This window comes from Lissotriton helveticus, chromosome 5_1 (genome assembly GCF_964261635.1).
Source record: "Lissotriton helveticus chromosome 5_1, aLisHel1.1, whole genome shotgun sequence".
NCBI lineage: Eukaryota > Metazoa > Chordata > Amphibia > Caudata > Salamandridae > Lissotriton > Lissotriton helveticus.
The window spans coordinates 1,513,830,688-1,513,854,074 of NC_136065.1; the positions used below are offsets into that span (position 1 = coordinate 1,513,830,688).

Genomic DNA, 23,387 nt, shown 5'->3' on the forward strand with positions numbered 1-23,387 from the left:
TCACTATTCACTTGGGATACACTGCACTTTGTACAATATTTGTATGTCGCAATTTAATCATATGTATTTCTTATTATCAATTCTTAAATATAAGGAAATATCCTTCATGGTACAGTTGTGCGTCTCTCTTTTTTCTGCCACCCTCCCTCCAATGTTTTCATTGCCATTGAGCTTGTTATAAATATAAAGTTGTATAAAATCGTATGCCATAGGAACCACTGTTTTTCTATATAAACGTACTGCCCTGGTTCCGCTGTGAGTAGGGTTTCCCTTGTTTTTCCATTTCGCGTCCTTCTGTAGCTCAGCCCAGCGCCCTTCGATTTTCACTGGCGCCGAGTCGCTACGTTCTGCTTCAGCTTGTCCACCTTGGTAGTGGCTCTGGGTACAGTTTTACAGACAGATTATTTCGCGGATTACTGGGAAGACGATCTCACCCTCGGAGCCCCGTTAGGCTGCGGCCATCTTGCTCGGCTGCTGATGAGACTTTTTTGATGATTTGCCAGCTCTTTCAGGTGGTTCTTCAGATCTATCTCTCTTTTTAGACGGAAGGCTCTCAATATCATCTTCTTCAGACAGCACTTCAGATCTCACCTTCATCATCTCCAGCCAGATCAATAACCTGTCCTCTCTATCGTGTAGGGTATTTGAGGAAAGGGTTCTACAAATCCTGCAGTCCTTCACCTTATAAGAAGGATACAAACAGTATATACATACCTTGTGGGGATCCTAAAAATGCAGTCTCTTTTTCCCACAGGAACCACAAGGTAAGAATAATCCTTTCTTTGACGATTCAGACATCCTTAACTCTCAGTCTTCAGCAAACTTTGAGAAAAAACTGAGCAGAGTTCAGGGACACTCCCTGTCACACGACGTGCGGTAGAAAATCTGGGGGACTTGCCTCTCTGTGGAGTGTTGTAGAGGGTGCTGGAACCTGATTGGCTGGGTTCCAAATTTGGTTATTTTTACAAAAGGATGAGTATAGGCTAGTGTATTGACTTAATGGTCCATTATAGCCTACTGTATGATATTTTATTACTATTGTGTATATATTTTATTTGTACCGTGAGACTTCCACCTCGACGGCGGGGATGATTCAGGCATGTGTATCTATGAAAGATACCCCAATACTGGATAACGATGGCACTCTACACTCAGGGCCTGTATTGGGACCTGACTCGTCTGCCTCTCACTCATGTACAGCTCCACCTTCTGTAGTGCCTGATATCGCCAATTCTACCTCCAATTCAAGGACTCGCCCCACTCCAAGCCCTTCAACGCTCACAACTGATCATTGAGGCGCACAAGTCAATGGTCCGCAGCCAATGCCATCTTTCATGCAATGTTTGAATTACAGTTTTCGTAAGATGTCCACTTTATGCCTCCTGCCTGAAGCTTATTTTAGCCATGGTCCCACATTTGCCTACTGATTCAGTCGAAAATGGGGATCAATTAAAGCATAAAGCAGTCCACTGGCTGACCAAGAATTTGAACTTTAATGTAAATAATTCTAGCTAAATTTTGTTTGCAAGAAGAGTTTATTGTTGGAGTTCCTCTAGAAAATTCATGGATGGTGACTTACTTGTTGCCCAATTAAATCTCTAAAATAAGAGTAACTTGCCCAGAGTAGCTTTACAACTTGGCTACTTTTATAGGCATCCCAGCAAACTGCAACATGCAAAGGATGGTGACTTTCTCAAAGAATTGGTTCTCTATAGAAAATCCATTATTGACCAGGAAAATAGATCTCTTCATTTGTTGAGTTTAGAAAACCTGGACTGACCAAATTATGCACCGCATGTAGCTGCCTCCATTCACCCTAGACAGAAGTTAAATCCCATCTCTTCCACAGCCACCCTTATGGCCAGCAGCAATTCTGTGCCCGGAGGAGCGCTTTTTGTTTCTTCTTCCGGGATGCTTAATTTGCCTTCCACCTTGAATATGAATAGCTGGATTAAAGCTGGGCTGAAAGCTAAAATGTACTCTACAGAATGGCTTGCCTTTATTGGGCAGTTTAATATGGTTTTATTTCAAGAAAGCTGGGCGCCTCTTTTTTACCATGTAAAAACTACTACTCACATCCCATTCCAGCCACTCCCTCATCCTCTGGGCAGACAAAGGATGGCCTGGCCACATGGTTCAAGCTACAGTTAAAATCTACTGTTAATTATTGAAATACTCATTGTCCGTTTATTCTGGGGTTTCGGGACAAATTTACAGTGGCTTTTATGCTTTACTTGTTAATTTCAATAATGATTATTTTTCATCTTTCAACATTTGCAATTATCAGTTTTTGTAATGCATAGTAAGATAACAACCATTCATGCTCAAGCAGGCCACACCTTGTTCTAGGAGGGCATATCCTTGCCAAGTTAGCAGGGATTTCTATTTTGTTAATCAGTTTGAGCCACATTTCGATAGTTTGAACATGGACTATTGTGATCCTAGAGGTCAGGAACTTTTATAACTTCGTCAATGAGAAGGACTTGGTGGACATTTACGATCATATCAGTAGTTGTACCATACCAATCTATTCTGGCCACAGTTGAAATTCGGTGATTGACTATATCTTCATTTTCACAGAGCCTTTTAATGCATCTTTTATCCTGTGAAACTATCAACAGACTTTCTACAGATCACAACCCGCTCCCCTTTAGCCAATCTCCATCATTCACCAAACGACAATTATTCTTTTGTCACAACTTCTGATGGACCTAGGTTGTTGTGGAAATTGGATGACACCTGTGGTTTTTTTAATATACCTTATTCAATACAATGTTGCACATTTCGATATTTGTCGGTCTGACAATGTAACCTGGGCGACCTAATTTTAATTACATCTGTTGATATTTTTCGCTAAATCAAACTATTATTACTTAAGCCATAACATAACATAACTCTTCCTATTCCAAGCCAAAGTGGTTTGATGCGCCCTAATCTGTGGCTAGGAGGCACTCATGGATAGCTCTGAAAACTGAATTTAAGTATGTAGCGGCAATTTCATCCTGCCACGCTTTATACAGAACAGCCATTAAAATAGGAAAAATGTTAATCATAAACTAAAATGTAACTCCTTAATGTATGTCTGTGATACTAAAAATATCAAATCGTTCTGTAACACTACTATGGCCATTACAGACAGTGATGTTAATTTATCTAGCACAAGAGTACATCTTACTTCAGAACAATGGGTTAACCATTTTTTTCCATATTTATCATTTGACCTCCTGTCCTGTTGTTAGATTACAGAATCTGTTCCAAACAGGTACAGACGTCAGCTTAACCATTGAACAATGTGAGGTTATCCCTGGCTTTCACGAGAGCCAGTCAGGTAAGGTACCTGGAGGCCAGAGGGGGTGCCCATGGATCTTTTTTTAATGCAATACTGATTTATGGACACCACTGCTTACTAAGGATTTTGACAATCGCAGACAGCGTTCCTGGAAATCGGCAGCTACTGTACCCATTTTTTTTTTTAAAGGAGTACCGGCAGCACCCCAGCTGCTCTATACCCATTTCTTTTGTTGATTTAACCATGAAAGTCCTGGCAGGGCATATTTTTAGTAGAATCAGTGAATGGACAGTGGTGAATTATATTTTGTAACCCTTGTCAATTTGGAGTTTGTGAAGGTCTAGGTACACTGGAGCAATGCTTTAATCTTTATCTGATATTAGGTAAATATGTAACAGTCAAGCAGTGCGCCATTTACTTGGCCTTAATGGATTCTTCTAGTGAGTTTGATCGAGTTAATCAGTCAAAGCTTTGGTCATCCCTACTAGTGCTGGTACTAGATGTTTTTTCGGTGCACTTTCTTGCTGACCTACATTTAGATTTGAAGTTTTAAGTGTGCTTTGGTCCCAAAAGTGAACTTTCGGCCCCCTTTAAACTTGAGCTGGGAGTTAGTTAGGTTTGTTTTTTAGCACCCATCTTGTTTCTCCTTTACATTAATAATTTGAATAAGCATTAGGTTTAATGTGGTCTGGATGTGGCCTTAATTAAATCCACTCTGGTCCTGGTTTTACTGTTCACAGGTATTGCGGTTTTAATGGCATATACCCCTAAAAACCTGGAGCTCCCGATTAGTGTTTTTATTTTTTTTGATTTTATGTTGAATCATAATTTGGAGACACATTTTAATAAATCCAAATTTATGATTATGGTCGATGCAGTTCTTCTCTAGGAGTCTTTTTCATCAATGGCAACAGAACATTGAAGATTTCCCAGTTCCACTATTTGGCTATTATTTTTATCCTTCCAACTCCAGGAGTCATAACTTGTTTGTCAAGAGTCAAAAACGGTGGCAATCTGTAGGTACCTTGTTTAATTTATCATCTGTGATTGGCAGTAAGCCACTTGCCCCCTTACTAGAAATTGATAATAGACAATGTGTGTTGGTTGCACTGTATGACGCAGCTAGAAGACAGCCTTTGTCTCCACCCACTTTTGAGTCTCTCTCTCCAGCTCCAGCTGCATTTCTCACAAGGAGCTGGGTCTCCCATTCTTAGATGGGTTTATCAACTTGCTCCGCTTCTACTTTGGATCTCTGTTTGGACTAATCCCATTGCGACCTTAAACCAACTTGTTATTAGACAAGTTGCGAAAATAGCATGAAGATACCTTGGCTGTCATATGTTGGGACAGTCTGCACTCAGGGTGCTGTTCCGTTATTTGATCAACACTTGACTGGTGTTGGTCATGGAGGTCAGACAGTGGGAGTATACCTTATAGAATGCACTGGCCCTCACCCACTGAGGTGGCATGCTTTATCTTTGGGATGTGCTCCTCGTTGGGTGGGTGCTGCATTGCCCAGCAGGGTCCTTGTAATAAAGGGGCTCCTTGGCAGAGATATTTTTACTCAGAATAATGATGGTTAAACCGTAGAGTGATGCCGAACACCTATCATTTGGAGTCGATGTGGTAGATTGGTAAAAAAAAGGAGGAGGTTATAATTGGCAATGGGTTGCAAATATCCAAATTTAATTTTTTTGCGGGAAACCCATTCCATGGTTTAAAATAATACTATGAACCAGGTAAGAAAGCAATAAACCTTACGTTCTTATGCGGAGGTCACCATTTTTTTCTTGATTGTTGCGCTCAAAATGGTCGATGGCAATTCTTCAGGTCCTTCTATTTGTACCCTAATCTACTCTTAGGTTGGACTTACTAGTCATGTGTAAATGGTTAGACTACTTGTGCTCTTAGCCACATGTCATTTGATGGTAAATAAAAACATGTCAAAAGTCTCACAAAGGAGACCTCGAATCCGTGGGACCTGTTTAGAAAAAGATATGGCATACAACATGTAAAAGGCAAACACATAGGGAACAGGGTCAAGACGGATTTGCCCACGGCTGTGTCTGAACTGGGTGGCGAAGTGAGCCAAACAACAATGATGGATTCAACCCAGATTTGTGACTGGGGTTGAGTGTCTGAAACCAGTGGTGTAGCTAGCCCTTTGCGTGCCCGGGGCAGTCCCTGTGTTTGCCGCCCGCTGCAGCATTGACTGGGGGTGCCGGCGAGGTTCAGCCCAAATTGCAGACAGGCGACGGCCACTTTGTGGGGGTGTGTGATTGCTGCCCGAGACGGCAGGTAAGAGCGGGAGGCAGCCGCCGCCCCCAAAACTTGTGCCACCCAGGGCAGACCGCCCCCACCCCCCTTGCTACGCCAATATCTAAAATGCTTCAGTGCTCTGTCCATCATGTCCTTGTGTTTTCAGTATTTAACAGGATTCTGGTGCAAATTAAAAATGCCACACAACTTGGTGTGGGCACCATCTTGGGTTTGAGACGCGCCACACGTATGTACAAGGCTGCATGAGTGTTGGCTCTTACCTTGGAACCATGGGCCCCCTCTAAGATATACAACATCTGTACTATGAGCTTCTTAAAAATGGGGATGACATAAATTAAGCGGAAAAAGTTATTGAATGTTTCAAAAAGAAAAAAAATCACTCATAAAAAATGCAATAGAGTTGAAAGACAATTCAATAGTGACCGTGTATATACGTATGCCCTGGAAGTGTGTAGTTACGGGAGGAGTGATTTGATGTCTTGATCAAAAATGTTATTGTCAATAGGTCCCACTACATAGGTTCGTTTGGAATGACATACTATGAAAGTTAACAATACAGTACTGCGTAAGCAATATTTTCTGATGGAAAATATTTGGTGATCTAAATTATATTTAATCTTTAATACAAAATACTATACAGAAACAGTATTATGCTTTCTGCTGATCTCAAGAGTATAGAAAAAAGGAAATTCAGGTGTAATCATTGAAACATTGTTTGCTAGTGGCATATATTGTTGCAATAGGTCATTATAATGGTCATCAAAATGTACTTTAAATTATTTCATGGAAAGTGATGTCCAGGGTATTTTGTCATTAAGACCGTTGATGCCTGGGCAGAGTTTAAAGACCAGCCATTGTTTTTTGTCAGTAAACTGTTTTGTATGTTAAGGAAGTCCTGTAATTTAAGGATTAGTATATCTAGTTACTGTGCATTGACAACTAATAATACCTCTATGTTGATTAATCCTAATTTTGACTGGTCTTGTAGTCATGCCGTCATAAAGCATTTTACATGGATATTAGATATGGCAGATACAATAATTGATATTGCAATTTATTCGGTCCTATACTTTCTATCTGTGGGATAACCGTTGGTCGATTTCTTTGGTTATTTCTGTAAATTGCCCGATGTTATAGGCGCCACATGGGTGGTGTCTCTTAACCGCTTCAGTGCCGTGGATGGATCGGTTCCATCCTCAGACATGGTAGCACCTGCCCACAGGGGAAGCACTGCGCGGCCCCCATCAGACCATCCCTTTTGCCTCTCCCCCCTACCAGGGATGGTAGCGAAAGCGCTTCCGCTGCCACCCCCACCCCTCCCTCTGCGATCTGATGATTTCTGCCGTGCAAGGCGCGCCGATCTCATCAAGAGAAGCCGGCAACATGCTGGAAGTCATTTGCTTACAGCGTATTTAGAGAAAGGACTCTTACGGTGAGCCCTTCTCGAGGGGAGGGGGGGGGGGGGGAGAGGTTCTAGGTCTAAAGATGCAGGGGGAAAGGACTTTCCCTCTCTGTCTGTTTAGAATGTTTTCCTGCTGTGGCTGCGATCGTGGAGCAGGAATTTGTACTACTGGACACTAGGGATGTTTAGTAGTGATTGTTGGGAGAGCGACCCCTTAGGCAAGGATCACTCCCCTGGGGGCTTATTTTATCCTTATTTTGGAGGGTAGATCACCATGTTTAGGCCGGTCTGCCATCTGGGTGGTCTTCGCCTGGGCACACATCCCATGCTGCGGGTGTTGGGGCCGCGAAAATGGTTGATGAAGTTTTAACCCTAGGTGCAGCAGGTGTTTCCTGGCACGCGGTATTACAGGACAGGGAGGGCCAAAGCAAACAGCAACACATCCCACGCTGTGGGTGTCGGGCCGCGCTACTAAGAGGTTGATGAAGACCTGCCCCCAGGAGCCTCAGGCGCCTCCTTGCGAGCAGTAAGTATTACGGGACAGGGAGTCCCATAGCAAACATCAACACTTTTCACTTTTTGTTGATAATCTTTTTTATGTCACTGAATCAGGGGATGAACGCAATCACACAAGTAATCCTGCTGCTTGATGATTTATGAAGTGTTTCCAATAATGCTTCCCTTTTGCTATTTCAGGCGCATTTCCTCATATTTTGAATTATTCTCTTTGGTATCCTTTATTCTGGAGTTTGATGGATAATTCCTGGTCAAGGACGGGGAGAAGGAACTGTAATGTATCCTAGGAAAGGGTACATGGTGGAGAGTGCTAGTAGTCGGGAGGGGTAGATAAGGGGTTGCGAGTAAAGGAAGAGTGGGGAAGGGCAGTGATGGGGCTATAACCAATCAATCAATCAATCAATCAATCAATCACAGGCATTTATATAGCGCACTACTTACCCGGAGGGTCTCAAGGCGCTAGGGGGGGGGGGGGGTGCTGCTACTGCTCGAATAGCCAGGTCTAGAGCTTCTTCCTGAAGGAGAGGTGGTCTTGGGTCAGGCGCAGGTCGGTCGGTAGGGAGTTCCAGGTCTTGGCGGCCAGGTAGGAGAAGGACCTCCCTCCCGTTGTCGTTCTTCGGATGCGGGGGACGGCGGCGAGGGCGTGGTTGGCTGATCGGAGGTGTCGTTTGGGAGCGTAGAAGTTGATGCGGTTGTTGAGGTAGCTGGGGCCTTGATCGTGTAGGGCTTTGTGTGCGTGGGTGAGGAGGCGGAAGGTGATTCTTTTGTTGACGGGGAGCCAATGCAGGTCTCTCAGATGTCCGAAGATGTGGCTGTGTCGTGGGATGTCGAGGATGAGTCTGGCTGAGGCGTTCTGGATCCGCTGGAGTCTCTTCTGGAGCTTAGCGGTGGTTCCGGCGTAGAGGGCGTTGCCGTAGTCCAGTCGGCTGGTGACGAGGGCCTGGGTGACCGTCTTCCTGGTCTCGGTGGGGATCCACCGGAAGATCTTTCGTAGCATGCGCAGGATGTTGAAGCATGACGAGGAGACGGCGTTGACTTGTCTGGTCATGGTGAGGGAGGAGTCCAAGATGAAGCCCAGGTTGCGTGCGTGGTCTGTCGGTTTGGGTGCGCTGCCCAGGGCAGGGGGCCACCAGGAGTTGTCCCAGGCAGAGGGTGATGATCCAAGGATGAGGACTTCCGTCTTGTCAGAGTTCAGTTTCAGGCGGCTGCGGAGTTCAGTTTCATAACTGCTTCTTCTAAATATGTGTGACTCAATGTGTTTAATTTAACGTGTTCAGTAGGCTTGCTAACCCTTTACCCCGGGGCATCTTTCCATGCCCCAATAACAGCACCTCCAACACTAAAATATTTACATCAGCAGTGTAGCCAATGTGTAATTGGTCTTAGTGCAAGGAAGGGAAGGCTCACCTGGCTACTGCTTGAATGATAAAATACAGCAATAATCAGGGTTCCCTCTGGCCTCTGGGCCCCGGTGCCACTGCATCTGCTGCACACATACAGTTCTAAACAAAACGATCTGTATGAGCACAAAAGTTCTCGACCCTCCCACTTGTCTTTCTGAAGTAATTTTCTCTAAAGCGGGTGGCTGGTGACCGCCAAAGGTTAGCTTTACTGAGCTGCACCTGATAAATAACGCATCATAGGCGTCAGAATGACAGAACATTTTTGGGGATGAAAACTATCATCATCACCAACAGATCTACTGGACAACCCCCTAGTTATGTATCTCGGTTTCCCCCCATCACACTGTAATTTGCTTCTGCTCGAACAAAACGTGACAAACATAAATGTAAAGATGTAATGTAACTGCACTGTGATCTGGCGTAACTAGAGGAAAATGGATGGGTTGTAAGCGACCACCAACACTGGACTGCAGTGGGCCTTACCCAGGGGTCCCCGCACCACTGCATCTTTTGCATCATTCGTAGCCCCATTCCTTAATGTGATTTAATAATTAATGGTGCTGAATATGCTCTACATTTCCTTAAATCTCCTTGATATATTTACTTCATGTTCGTCTACCCTGTCCTTCCTCGTCCACATGTTTCCTGCGGCCCTTTGTTTTCCTTGGTTCCTGCTGTCTCTCGCACTACATTGTAGCCTGGTATGAGGTATACAGATGTGTTTGCCCGAGTGATAATTCTGTACTGGCTAACAGATTACCACAAGAATGAGGGTGTTACCCACTGACACAATTCAACAACAACCGTCAAACCAAATACGCTTTCAGCAAACATCATTGGCCAGGTAACCTGCAGATCAAATCTCTACAGGATGGCTGGTGAACATCAAAGGGCATTTCACAAAGGGACGCACACTCACACCGTGTCACACTCTAAAGCGTGAGCCCTAAGTGTCCTCCTGCCACAAGATCGTATTTCCGTACGTATACAGAGTGCATCATTCTTAATATTAAATAGCAGGCAGATTATGTGAATGTAGCTTTTTTCAGCACACGGCGTTCGTCATGGGTTTTTGTATTTCTCATTTGCTGAGCCACTAATGCACAAAAAAGAGTTCAATCTAAACTATAACAGAGAAGTACTTATTCGTGTTCCCATTAAATAGTTCTCTGAAGGCCCAAAATGCGCAGGAAGGGTGAGGTTGGTAAACAATAATGGGAGGTGTGGACTGGTGCAAGCAATAACGACATGGGGGTGGGGGGGGGGGGGAAAGAACAAACAAAAAATATCTGAATCCAACCACAAGCAGCTGAAGGAAACTAATGAAGACAATCCGTATTTGGTCCACGCTCCACCAAAAAGGCAAACACATGAAACACAGAAAGTGAAATCGGCATGTGATAAACATTAGGAAGCAGGAAACTGAGTGATGATTAAGCCAATCGATTATAAGTATTGTAAGTAACGGGCTGGCTCTAAGCCCTTTTTCATTTTTTTAACTGACAAAAGATCCTGCAAAGTCACAGTGTATATGCTGTTTCAGGTGAAACATAATAAATTACCAACTGTAAGAAATTGGCATGCATTTTGAAAAAAGTTTGGGTTCTTCCCAACACAAAGTATGAGGAACAGGGAGTTAAGAAACACAATGGAACAACACAATAAACATATAAACAAACCACTTACTTTCACAGAACTCTGGGATTACTGACCAGGCCAACGTACTAAGGCATGTAATAGTCTTTGCTTTGCCTCGTATCAATATATAGCCTGGACGACATTTATAAATCACATTGGTGCCAACAGGAAACTCAGCCATGCTCAAATATGAATCTTCCAGTTCCCCATAGTCGAATCTTGGTGGTTTTGGACAGCTGCCTAGAAAACACATTGTCAAAACCAATGAATGTTAGACTAGTCTCGATAGACAAGTACATCAAAAAATAATACATTTCTTCTTTTCCCCTTACGGTTTGAGAGCCACTTGGGAGCTTAATGTAGTTGACACAACATGCAAGCCACCAACTTGTCTAAAACCATATGTGCTAAACGGCTGGGTTCTATTTTGGAAACAAGAACATTCCAACACCTCTCTTGCTTACTGGTAAATGTGTGTGTGGGGGAGAATTGGCTTCCAAAAGAAAATATAATCTAAACCAACTAAATGGTAATATCATATTGTACTACCTTGTTCTAATAGGAAATAGTGAATCAATCCAGGATGTCTACGGGGCTGCTGGAGTATTGCGGATGACAAACAACATTTGAACATGCACCCAACATCTAGGACAGTGGTTCTTAACCTTTTCCATGCGTCGGACGGCTGCTGGCCGTCTGATGTCATGGTGGGTGTATGCGGAGTACGGCTGGGGGCAGTCCAAACTGCGAACGCATCATTTTTTCCGCAGACATTCCGCCGTAGCGAAGCGGTTAACCTGTGGTTCAAGGACCCAGGGTGGTCGGGAAGCTTACTTAGCTAGTCCGCGACTGCTTAGAGAATTAAATAATATTAACAGATTATCAAACTATATATGACTAAAGTAGAAGTGTAAAACTGAAAAAAATAAAATGTTCTGTAAATGTAAAGGAATTTGGAAATGCGGCTAAAAATTAAGTTAGTATCCTCAGATTGATTTGTGGGAGCAGCGCACATGCAACAAACACAGTGTAGGATGGATGATGAGTGTCCACAATTGAATTTAGAGAAGCTCCAACCTTCCCATTAAAATTAAAATTTAGATTTTTTAAAAATGTTTGGCATGTATATACAAATGTAATCTGTTTATTTGTTGGATGAATTCTTTCTTCTGTATTTTTTGTCTATTCCTTGTGGTTCATCTCATCAAAAATTGCTTAGGCTGGTGTCAGACTTCCAGTAATGACTCAGTGGGAGTCCCCGGATTCCAATAATTATGTGGTGGTCCACAGGAGTCAAAAGGTTAAGAACCCCTAATATCTAGGGTTTTCAGGAAAACATATGCATGGAAATTGTCCAATCTAAGGATGCCCAAGCATTTCAAATTTGCAAAACTCAGGACCACAGAATTGTGGCAGGTGTTCTTGCCCATTTTGAGATTTAGAGAAAGTTTAACTATCTTACTGGGAGATAAAATTCTGCACATTCTCATACCATCTGTTTTCATGTCATAGAAAACAATTATGGTTTTGTTTCAGGATGGGACAGCTACTACCCTGATAAGAATAGTGAACATTTTGAAGGCACGGATACTTTTGCTTCTCAATTACATGGTATGTTGCAGACGTTTTGTAGCTACACACAAGCACATTTTTAATTCTGTGGACTCGCGCCATTTAAAACGATATTCATAGTGGTCCAAAATGAAATATTTAGTATGTGATTATGCTTTAGGAAGGCTGACAGCTTGTTGCACGTCATTTTCATCATCTGGCTTGACAGCGCACTGGTCACCAGACCATTATGTGAGCATCACTAGAGAGGGGCTTTGGCTCCAACCACATGTTGGGAGCCAGGAGTACATGTTTTGTTAGGGCATAAGGAGTGTGCTACCACAAAAAAGTGCTTGGCCCCCCCCATGCAGCTGTGATCATTTTGTTTATTTTTCCAACTGCATAACCATGAACTTTCAGAGGTACATACAACATCAGAATGCTATTAAAGTGTTTTAGATAACCAAAGAATTTACGTTGTTTTTCCTCTGGCAGCAGCACAGACGGGAGGTGGGCAATCATTAACCTACATGGATTTGTAAGTCTGGCTTCACAGTCCAACTGTCATTTGACCTTTCAACCAACCCCAATATTAAGATTATTCAATAGTTCTTTGGTTCCACATAAATACATCTCTACGCCCACCCTACTTGTAATGATTCACATTACCATACAACATTGTTTTAAAGCCAGCCCTATTGGCATTAATGACACTTGTTCCTACAGTTTTCAGGACAGTGAAAGAGACCCTAGTGAGGGGATAGTGACACTATTTCAGGGTTAACGTGGTGCACCAAGGTAGGCATCTAGAACAATGGCAAGTGTTTTTTTAAAAATGTTATTGAGAGAGGTACAATAGTAGAATGGGCCTTTCATTGATTTGCCACCAGATTGGAATGGCTGCATCAGGGCTTATCCCAAATGAAATCTGTTATCTCCGTCAAAACAAAGAAGGAATTTGTGCCTCGAATTTTAAACAAATCAAGAGTTCAAGTCGTATCAATAATGCAAAGTCTTTAGCAGCTCATTGTAGTAGCCCATTTTTAGGTTGAGCCTGGGCAAAGCATGCTCTGCTTTCCGAGGCATGCCATACAGAGGTATGGAATAAAAGCTCCGCCCATCTTTTTAATTGGCTCCTGTTACAGTCCTTTCAAAATCGTTACTTTTCATTCCTGTATAGGCTTACTAGTACCTCCTTGGTACCGCCTTGTCTACATTTGTAACATTTCATAAGGACGACTGGAGTTTTTACTTTTGGTGTGACTTGGTCTGCTTTATCTAGTTGCTGAGCACTATTTTCTTTAATTAGCTTCCCCTATTCCACACACGTCGCAGCATGCTGCCCTCTTTTATATTGTTATTATTAATGTACTTATTTTTAAATTTACGGCTGCGGTTCTTCATTTAATATGCAGCACGGTCCACTTTGACTTTAGGTGCCGCGCTTATTTAATTAATTTATGGCCGCGCTTCTTTATTTATTGAATTTGCAGCACTGTCTGCCTTCACTTTAGCAGCCATGCTACAGAAACATTCTTTTTTTGGGGGAGTAAAAGTGCCCCACATCGCGCTTTCACTTTAATGTTGGCCACACCTCTTTCTTTACATGCTGGTCGCTGTAACCTTAACATCGTGAGCAGTGTCTAAAGAAAGGGGTGCAGCCACCGTAAAAGTTGGCTTGCATTTGCAAGAGTTTGAGCTATTGGTATTAGAAATGACAATGCCTTTTATACATGTGTTGCTTTTAAAAAGACACAAATAAAAGGCTTTGTCATTTACAATGCCAATAGCTTAAACTATCGCAAATGCAAGGCCTTTTGCATTGAAAATGCTTGTTTTTAGTTTTTACAATGCAATTTCATTGCTTTTCCAGAGCATAAAACCTCAAAGCCATGTTGAATGATAGATGGGTCCGGAGTTGGTCGCAGACTTCGTTTTTGTTAATGTTGGCCAGAAGATGTACTTTGATTCAACAAAGGCATATAAAAAATTTACTAGTGTACAAACAATGCAACTACTTAGAAGTCAAATACAGTTAACAGTTGAAACATTTGGAAGCACCAGTTCAAATTAATTAAAAAACCGACTGAGGCTACAGTTTTTCCACCCTTGTGACCTTCCAAGAGACCCAGTCATAGGTTGACACTGTATGGTATGTGGCTAGTGAATATTCTCTTATATGGCATAAGATTACTGCATGAAGTAAGAACAATAGATAGGTATGAGAACTGCAAGTGTCGTACCCGAAGGAAGATTGAATACATTGATTACTTGTCTAATCCTGAATTTAGAAATGACTCAGCATGTTAAGGTCTCAAGCAGAGCTATTGGAAACACGATTTGAAAATTGCTTAGGACGATGCCAGGAAGAGGTTCTTTTATTAAAACCTGAATTTAATATACATTTCACAATACAAAAACATTACAGACTGTATTCTGTCCATCACCACCCCTCTTTTGTACCACTTTGTTCGCCATAAGTTGGCAGGGTATGCTCAGACGTGAGTCCCTTGCTCACTTTGCCACTGGATTCAAGCTAGCCTGGCTGAAGACGGCTGAATCTCCAGAAACCGGTCCTAGAAAGCTTGTTTCCGGTCCAGGGAAGGCATGGCTTGGCAGTTTGGGCTGGACTGTTCCCATGAGGCACAGGGTCAGACTGATTTGCATATGGCCATGTCTGAACTGCGGTGGCAGAGTGGGCTAAAGAGCGGTGATGGATTAAACACAGATCTGTTGACTGGGTGTGAGTGTTTGATTGGTTCAGATGCTCCGTCCATCACCACCCCCCTTTTGTACCGCTTTGTTCGCCATAAGTTGGCAGGGTATGCTCAGACGTGAGTCCCTTGCTCACTTTGCCACTGGATTCAAGCAAGCCTGGCTGAAGACGGCTGAAATGCCAGAAACCGGTCCTAGGAAGCTGGTTTCCGGTCCAGGGAAGGCATGGCTTGGCAGTTCGGGCTGGACTGTTCCCATGAGGCACAGGGTCAGACTGATTTGCATATGGCCATATCTGAACTGGGGTGGCAGAGTGGGCTAAAGAACGGTGATGGATTAAACCCAGATCTTTTGACTGGGTGTGAGTGTTTGAGGGCAGATGGTTGGATGAAAGGGCTATCAGTACATGGAATGCGTGAATAAGTAGGTTCGCTTGGAGAGAGAACTTGTCCAGACACGCTACCAGGTGTTGGTTCAAGGATAGGAGCTGAGGGGAGGGGACCTGCAGAGAGGGGGGACCTCGAGTGATATCTGGATGAGGTAATATGGGAGTACAAGGGTCTTGAGGCGGGGATGTATCCTTAAGATCATATAGGAGCCCGGCTCGATTGGAAGGAGCGGCAGGGGGTGGAGAGGTTGGTAGAGGGTGGGTTGTGGTGTAAGTGCTCAATGTGTTAGGATAAGGAGTTAACGTTGCTATCAGTCTTGTGTGCTCCATCTAAAGGGAACAAAGCGGTACAAAAGGGGGTGGTGATGGACGGAGCATCTGAACCAATCAAACACTAACACCCAGTCAACAGATCTGGGTTTAATCCATCACCGTTCTTTAGCCCACTCTGCCACCCCAGTTCAGACATGGCCATAAGCAAATCAGTCTGACCCTGTGCCTCATGGGAACAATCCAGCCCGAACTGCCAAGCCATGCCTTCCCTGAACGGGAAACAGGCTTCCTAGGACCGGTTTCTGGCATTTCAGCCGTCTTCAGCCAGGCTTGCTTGAATCCAGTGGCAAAGTGAGCAAGGGACTCACGTCTGAGCATACCCTGCCAACTTATGGCGAACAAAGCGGTACAAAAGGGGGTGGTGATGACTATCCTTTTTGATTGGTTCAGATGCTCCGTCCATCACCACCCCCCTTTTGTACCGCCATCTATAGGGAAGGCTTAGCAAGTGTGTCCCTAGATGGGAGTATTGGCAGAGAGGGGAGGGGCTGGGTCTTTAATGGGTATCTCGATGGCAGAGACACCGAGATTCTGACTTGTTAATGGCTAGATAGGTGGACAGTTCATTTTATACCATTTATGTACTGTATGTAAGAGTTGTGTTGTTTTAGACAAAGGGCTGTTTCACTGGCAAGCGCCTGGTTTATTTTTCCAGTGAGGGTTGGCAGCACATGCGTGCTTTCTACAGTTGATGTTATATTTTATTGTTTTAAGATCGCTGCCTATGTTAGTTCGTGCCGAATGTCATATGGACTCAAATGTGATTTTTGTCATGAAGGAATAGTTATTTGAACTTTGCTGTTCTTGGGCCTACCTCGGCATATCCATGATTCCAAACCGTTAGTCGGTGAGGTTGGGAGCTTGCAGTGCTGTTGAATTGATGAGGCTTTGGCCTGCATTGTACCCTGGTAGCTTTGATTTCAATACAAAAACATTACAGCCTTTATTCTGTCCAGAGTTCAGAATGATGTCTACACTGCAGTGACCTGGTTATAGAGTCAATACAGAAGTTTGTGGTAAACCGTCAAATCTCTCCACTCTTCCATCTGAGCTCCGATCCTCCAGTGGGCCAGCAAGGTCAACGTGATCACATGAGTATCCAGAACTTTACAGACATAATATACAGAGAAGTGCCACTCCCACTCATCCCTCATCCGCCCTCTCCCCTAATGTTCAGCGTTTTCAGTCAGGATTTTAGTACCTATACACCTCCTACTTCCGACACCCCGTTTTCCACATGCACAATGTATGGAGGGAGAGTGGGGGGGATGTGGGTGTGTGTGTACTTTTACATGTAACATTGATGAAATCGGGTTCATGGGTATCCACTTCGATTTAAGGAACTTAAAAGAAAGTCTGTGTCAAACCAAATACGCAGACCGTAGAAATGTGTGATTAATTAATGTAGATCGAATGACTACTGTAAACCTGGAATCAATTACTCATTTAACTCTGATGTACTAAATAACATGAGTAATTAATGGTACTGCTCGTAATATACCTTCAGATTATTAACAAGGTCAAACAGCCTTTTGCATAGTTTACAACAGAAAATTGATTTACTCTTTATGTTCGGAAAATCCTTTATTTTACATGATGGTGCCATTTCAATAGAAGAAAAACCAACTAGGTTAGAAAATATGAAGGATCTCCAAGACCAACGCCTCTGTTTCAGGTATATTCTGCATGCTTTAGGATGCAAGAGCGTTTGCACAATATTAATATGCACAAGCTGCATGTTAGACACTTCTTTTGGATGTTGTCGTAGTTTTGATTGAGGAGGCATGCATTAATATATCCCTGTGACTATTAAATACCACCCAGGCAGACTGATTGAGGTACAGGACGAAAGTAGGACCAAATAGACATGTGCCTATAATGAGATTCCTATATTAGAATTAGGAGGGAACCAACAAAAGATGAACTAAAGTCCCCATGGAACAGTCCTTGTCCCCTTTTTAGAAAAGCAGGTCAGGCTCTAAAATAAATTCTTATGAAGTGATAAGGTGCTTAGGGCTCGTCAGGAAACAGTATTAGAAATAACGATATTGAGTAACTAAAAAAGCAGGTACCACACATTTTCAATAAAATCTCTCTGTGGTTGAGAAAATGAATACCTCCTAAAGATGCCATTCATGTATTGTTTAAACACTCTTTGGCCTTCTTGCTAGATTACCTCCCCCCAAAAAAATCATCAAGCAACGGCAGCTAAATGTATTGTTTTGGAAGATCCCTTCACACCACGGTGTGCCAGATCCAACAGGTAAGGTAGAATGTCATGTGTGTTATGGATAGTGGAATATACTCTGCATGAGTGCAAATAGAGAATCTCAACATTTTACTAAAGCTAGATTGTCGTGAATCACTTGCAGTCCCTGGAATCTGCTTACAGTTCTCACACAGCACTAGTAATACAAATCAAAGTTTTCAGCAACCATACTCTCAGATGTAGTGAATTTGGGTCACTGTGTAAGACCTGTCCAGGTTCCATACTCATTAGATGAGGATCTGGCTTAAACTTTATCTTAATATGCACCAACATGTTCCCCAGGTCTCTAAAGCAATTTTCTCAAGCCCCACGATAATGGCATTAAGATGATGGTGCACAGTTAAGATATAATTTTCCTTAAGACATGAGAAATCTGGGAAATTGGTTAAAATGTGTTTCCAGGTACCACCATTGGAATGTGAAGATTTGGCTTAACAAATAGAGAAAACTTGAAAAGATATTTCAGTGTGGGTGCCTCAGTGTTGCCAGATCATCTGCATCAGTTTGTCATTCAGTTCTCACTTATGACAAGCTTTGTGTCCGATTAGAGCATCCACCCCGTTTATGATAAGGTTGGTCACATACTTCACTGACAAGGATAATGTAGTACTCTTTTACTCCCGGAACTCAGTTAACTCTTCCATCATACGTTGAGTGTATGTTTGCCTTTGACCATTACAGCATTCCGTTGTCTTATGGGTAGGTGTGCATTACAAAATACCACATACATATGCGCATTTGTGTCTCAGTGGGTCTGTGAGTGGGTGTGCGAGTGCCTCCATGTGTGTGTGAGTCAATTTGTGAGTGACTGCTTGAGTGTCTAGATGGGTCTGTGAGTGAGTGTGTGAGTCTCTCACTGGGTGTGTGAGTAGGTACACGAGTGTCTGAGTGGGTCTGTGAGTGTCAAGTGAGTCTGTGAGGGTGTGTGAGTCTCTTATTGGGTCTACAAGTGTCTGAGTGGGTCTGTGAGTGGGCCCGTGAGTGGGCCCGTGAGTGGGCCCGTGAGTGGGCCCGTGAGTGGGCCCGTGAGTGGGCCCGTGAGTGGGCCCGTGAGTGGGCCCGTGAGTGGGCCCGTGAGTGGGCCCGTGAGTGGGCCCGTGAGTGGGCCCGTGAGTGGGCCCGTGAGTGGGCCCGTGAGTGGGCCCGTGAGTGGGCCCGTGAGTGGGCCCGTGAGTGGGCCCGTGAGTGGGCCCGTGAGTGGGCCCGTGAGTGGGCCCGTGAGTGGGCTTGCAAGTGCCTCCATGAGTGTGTGTCAGTCAGTCTCTGAGTGATTGACTAAATGCAATGCATCATGCATTCGCAAATTGCGTTTTCGCAATTTGGAATTGCAAATTACCATCAACTTCAAGTTGATGGTAATTTGCCATTTCTTAGAAAAATGCATAAAATTGCAGTTTCTAAGTGCCATGTGGCGCACACCTATGCCCTTAGGGCATATGTCTGCACCACATGTGCACACATGCCAATTTTGGGGGTGCAGCAGGGTGGCCTTTTGGCCTCCTAGCACCCTTCAAAAAGCATTCGCAATTTGCAAGTACTTATTTGGCACTCGCAAATTGTGAATGACTTCCTATTCATTCCTATGGGCCTCAAGGCCCATAGGAATGAAAAGAAAGGCATTCCTTAATAGCGAGTCGCAATTTTCGAGTCGCTATTAAGGGATTTGTAGGAATCGCAATTTTGTTGCGATTCCTACATGCATATGGAATTGCTATTCCTAAATAGCAATTCCCTAAAAATTGCTATTTAGGAATCGCAACTCCATTCTTAGAAGCATGTGGCCTCTAATTCACTAATAAGTTGCTGCCTGGGAAGATTTTCTCTCCCAGTCCTACTCTGCTGCACCTACTGGCATGACTTTGGTAGGAGCAGATTCAAAGGAGGAATGGGGACGATTAGGGCATGCCTAGAATTGTCCTGTAGTCTATTGTTTGGGAGAAGGTGCGAGTTGACCAACCACCTTGTTGCTTTTGCTGCTCATGGACACTGCTGGTAAACTGGAGCCAATCCATAGGATCCATACTGCCAATGGGGGCGGAGATTAGCATGTTGCCAAGGTTCACAGATTCTAGATGACAGGCTTCCCCTTACAGTGGAATGTGATGGCTTTTTTTTGTAATGGCATCCATAACATTGTTCTATATGTATCTGTTTAAGGGAATTTGCAGATTACATTGGAATTTGAATCCCATTGCTGCAGCAAGAGGACTTGAACCAATTCTAGAGAAATGTGTCTTCTGGTCACTAATCACATACAACACAGCAAGGAGGGTGATCCAGTTGGTGTGATAGCATCATTGCTGCTGGCATATAAACAGCATTTCTTTCTCAGGGATGTTCAGGGCACGGCAGGGGTAAAGACCATATGCTTGGCCGGGCTCAGTCTGCACCAGAGCTTTAAAGGTAATTCAGGCTTAATTAACATGAGTGTCTCGGAAGCTGCTGTAAGCTTCTTTGTCCTTCCTGAGAAAGCCATATATATTTATACAAACTGGCAAACGTGACTCGAACATATATATGGTTCTGCACTGGAGAAGGTCTACTTGTACTTTCAGTCACTGTATACATCCAAGTTGAACGCATACTTTTGAAATACTGGAAGATTCTAACACTTATTACTTTAACTGAAAACCAGTCTAGAAAGTGGGGGGATCACACCAGAACTCGGTTCCGGCAGCTCTTTTTGGGCTGGATCAGGGAAACATGCTGAATTCTTGGTGTCATTTTCAGACACCGGGACACATTCACCCACCCACAGGTTGTCTGCATTCCGATGGAGCAGCAATGTGCAAGCAGGAGGGGGCTTATTCATTTATGTCAAAAACAATTTGGGAGAGAGTTAAGGGATTTTATCCACCTCGAAGTGGACGGAATAATACTCCTGGTCCCCTAGGTTAGGTATCTTAATTAACAAAAATAATAAGGAGTATCACCAGAAAAAAATTGCTCAGAGAGCGATTTTCTACGGGATGATTCGTTAACAGGAAGAAGAAAGTCCTTCTTTTATTAGGAACCCCTCACTCACCGACCTGGTCGGTGACATGCTTCATCATTGGGGCCACCCTGATGGCCGAGTGCCATCAAGGTGTGCTGCGACACCTGAACTACAGTGGAGCTGGTATGTGGGTGATGAATGCAAAAAGAAAAAATAGTGGGTGAGTTAAAAATTGTCCTGGTATGACTTATGTGAAAAAAAATTTATTCTTAAAGCTACTGGACAATGTTAAAATATAGATGGCGATACTGTTAGTGGTGTGATTATGACCAAAAGTATCTGGATATATGTGTGGTGGGTCTACATGTTTCAAACCGTGTTTGGGATTACCGGTTTTTCTTCAGGACCAAAATCAGGGAAATGGGTGGTCAGGGTACACTAACACCCTGCCGTGCCTACAGATCCCTGTGCCTTTGCAACAAACTTAGTGGTGCTAGGCGAAGAAATAAATAATAATAACCCAAAAGTGGTTATACAAGACAAAAAAACCTGTGAAGAGAAAATACAGTAATCACAATCAAACTAGTTACAAGCCTGCAACGTAGTGAAGTGACAGGTTTCTTGTGTCCTCGTATTTCTTGAATCATCCCATGCTGAATTATAGATGGTTTCTATGGTGCAGGAATTCCGAAGTGCACAGTGTGGCTTTATCAGTAGGTAAAACTGATTTATAGCGCAAATAAGCCTTCAGTTGAAACCAATCACACCTATCAATCGTGGCGTGTTTTCGTGGTTTTTAGGCGTACGTATAATGTTTAATTCTAAGAATAAATTTTTTTTCACATAAGTCATACCAGGACAATTTTTAACTCACCCACTATTTTTTCTTTTTGCATTCATCACCCACATACCAGCTCCACTGTAGTTCAGGTGTCGCAGCACACCTTGATGGCACTCGGCCATCAGGGTGGCCCCGATGATGAAGCATGTCACCGACCAGGTCGGTGAGTGAGGGGTTCCTAATAAAAGAAGGACTTTCTTCTTCCTGTTAACGAATCATCCCGTAGAAAATCGCTCTCCGGCTTATTCATTTAAACATCTAGCCGGACCCAAATCAAAGACCTGATTTAAAGGGCCTTCATCCCTCCTTTTATTTTTGTGTAATACATGGAGGGGAGCCAACTGCAGCCTAACGCCTAGATGTGAAAGCAAGGGAAGAAAAACAAGCCACACAGCATATCTCTGCAAAAGTATGTAAGATCCTGTAGCTGAACAATATGTACCGTAAACACGGTTATAAACATGTGCGCTACATGTTAAATAAACATATGTAGTAAGAGCTGTATCCCATGTCACTACTAAATTCCAACTTAACACGTACAAACATATTGTAAAACAGAACATGAGACCATGGAAAATATATTTGCATTGAATAATGATTTTTTTTATCACAGCAAGATGTAGATGTTAAAGTAAGATTAGCGGGTCAAGGAGGAGGCTCACGAAAACGTATTAGTTTTTTTTTGCACATTAGACCACATGTGCTCAGATGTGATTATTGTAGGACATACTGCTAATTATAGTAAACCCAACAAGCTTCCACAAAGTATCATTTGGCAAGCAAAAAAACCAAATATGTCAGTGTAATATGCATGTCTTAGTACTACTTTGGAAGATACACAATAGACTTTCGCCTATGTGCTCAAACACCTAGCAAGCTAGCTACCTCAGCAAAGTGAACAGGGTTGCCAGTTAAAGCGATTTCTAACAAAGTAATCATCTGCGTCCCACTAAACAACTTTGAAACACGGAATTTTCAGGAGGAGATGGTAGGCAGGCAAAGAGATAAGACGATGAAAAACATATTTTGTGTCAGGAGGAGAGAGGGACATATTAAATTGAAATTTCGAAGGAGGGATGTATTTTATAGATTACAGTGAATGAAAGGCAAGGGGACTTTGAGTGAAGCTATGATTTGGTGGCAGGTTTTGTTCAACTCACTATGTTAGGAATGTGCTTGCACTGTAAGGCTGCATGATGTATCCGTCTGCATTAGCAATGACACAAATATTGATGAAATGGCACCTAGAATGTTTTTATTTAATGTTTATATAGCTCTAATCATCCGATTGTAGTTTGTTAGGGCACTTTACATCACGCACAGAGGGACAATAAATCATACACTTGAAAAATCAATGTACAGGAAACGTTACATACAACAACGAGGGTTATTATTTTTAAGGTGAGGGAATTACATGTTATACATACTCTTAAACATTATATGTTAAGAGTGAACAGCCAGGCAAAGCACAAAGTCAGGATATAAATCATAACGATGCGATTGTGGTTGTCTATACTAACAAGACTATTACCTCTAAAAGGAATCAACAACAGCAAGCTTTATTCGATTTAAAAGTAAATTATATAAGCACATGGTACAAATTCCATAATAAGAAAATGCTTAAAAACATTCTAAATTAGGACAGAATGTATCACTGTGGAAAAATAAGAAAAAGTGGCGGCGCATCCATTAAATCAATACAACAGTTTGAATCGTCAGCTGACGCCGAGACTTCTTCATTTGTGGGCATCTAATTGGTACAAACAATAGGGGAGCCTCTGCATGACAATTAAATTGGAGGCTTGCGGACAATGAATTGACGATAAG

At 43.0% G+C, this 23,387-nt stretch overlaps 1 protein-coding gene across 2 annotated transcripts in view; it reads right to left on the bottom strand.

The window, feature by feature from the left end:
- LOC144755519 (membrane cofactor protein-like) overlaps nt 1–23,387 on the bottom strand; it is a 584,025-nt gene that overhangs the window by 474,879 nt on the left and 85,759 nt on the right. For both annotated transcript variants that reach the window (XM_078644523.1, XM_078644522.1), the window contains exon 2: nt 10,577–10,768. In XM_078644523.1, the coding sequence (XP_078500649.1) occupies nt 10,577–10,768 (192 nt within the window). The remainder of the gene's footprint in view (nt 1–10,576; nt 10,769–23,387) is intronic.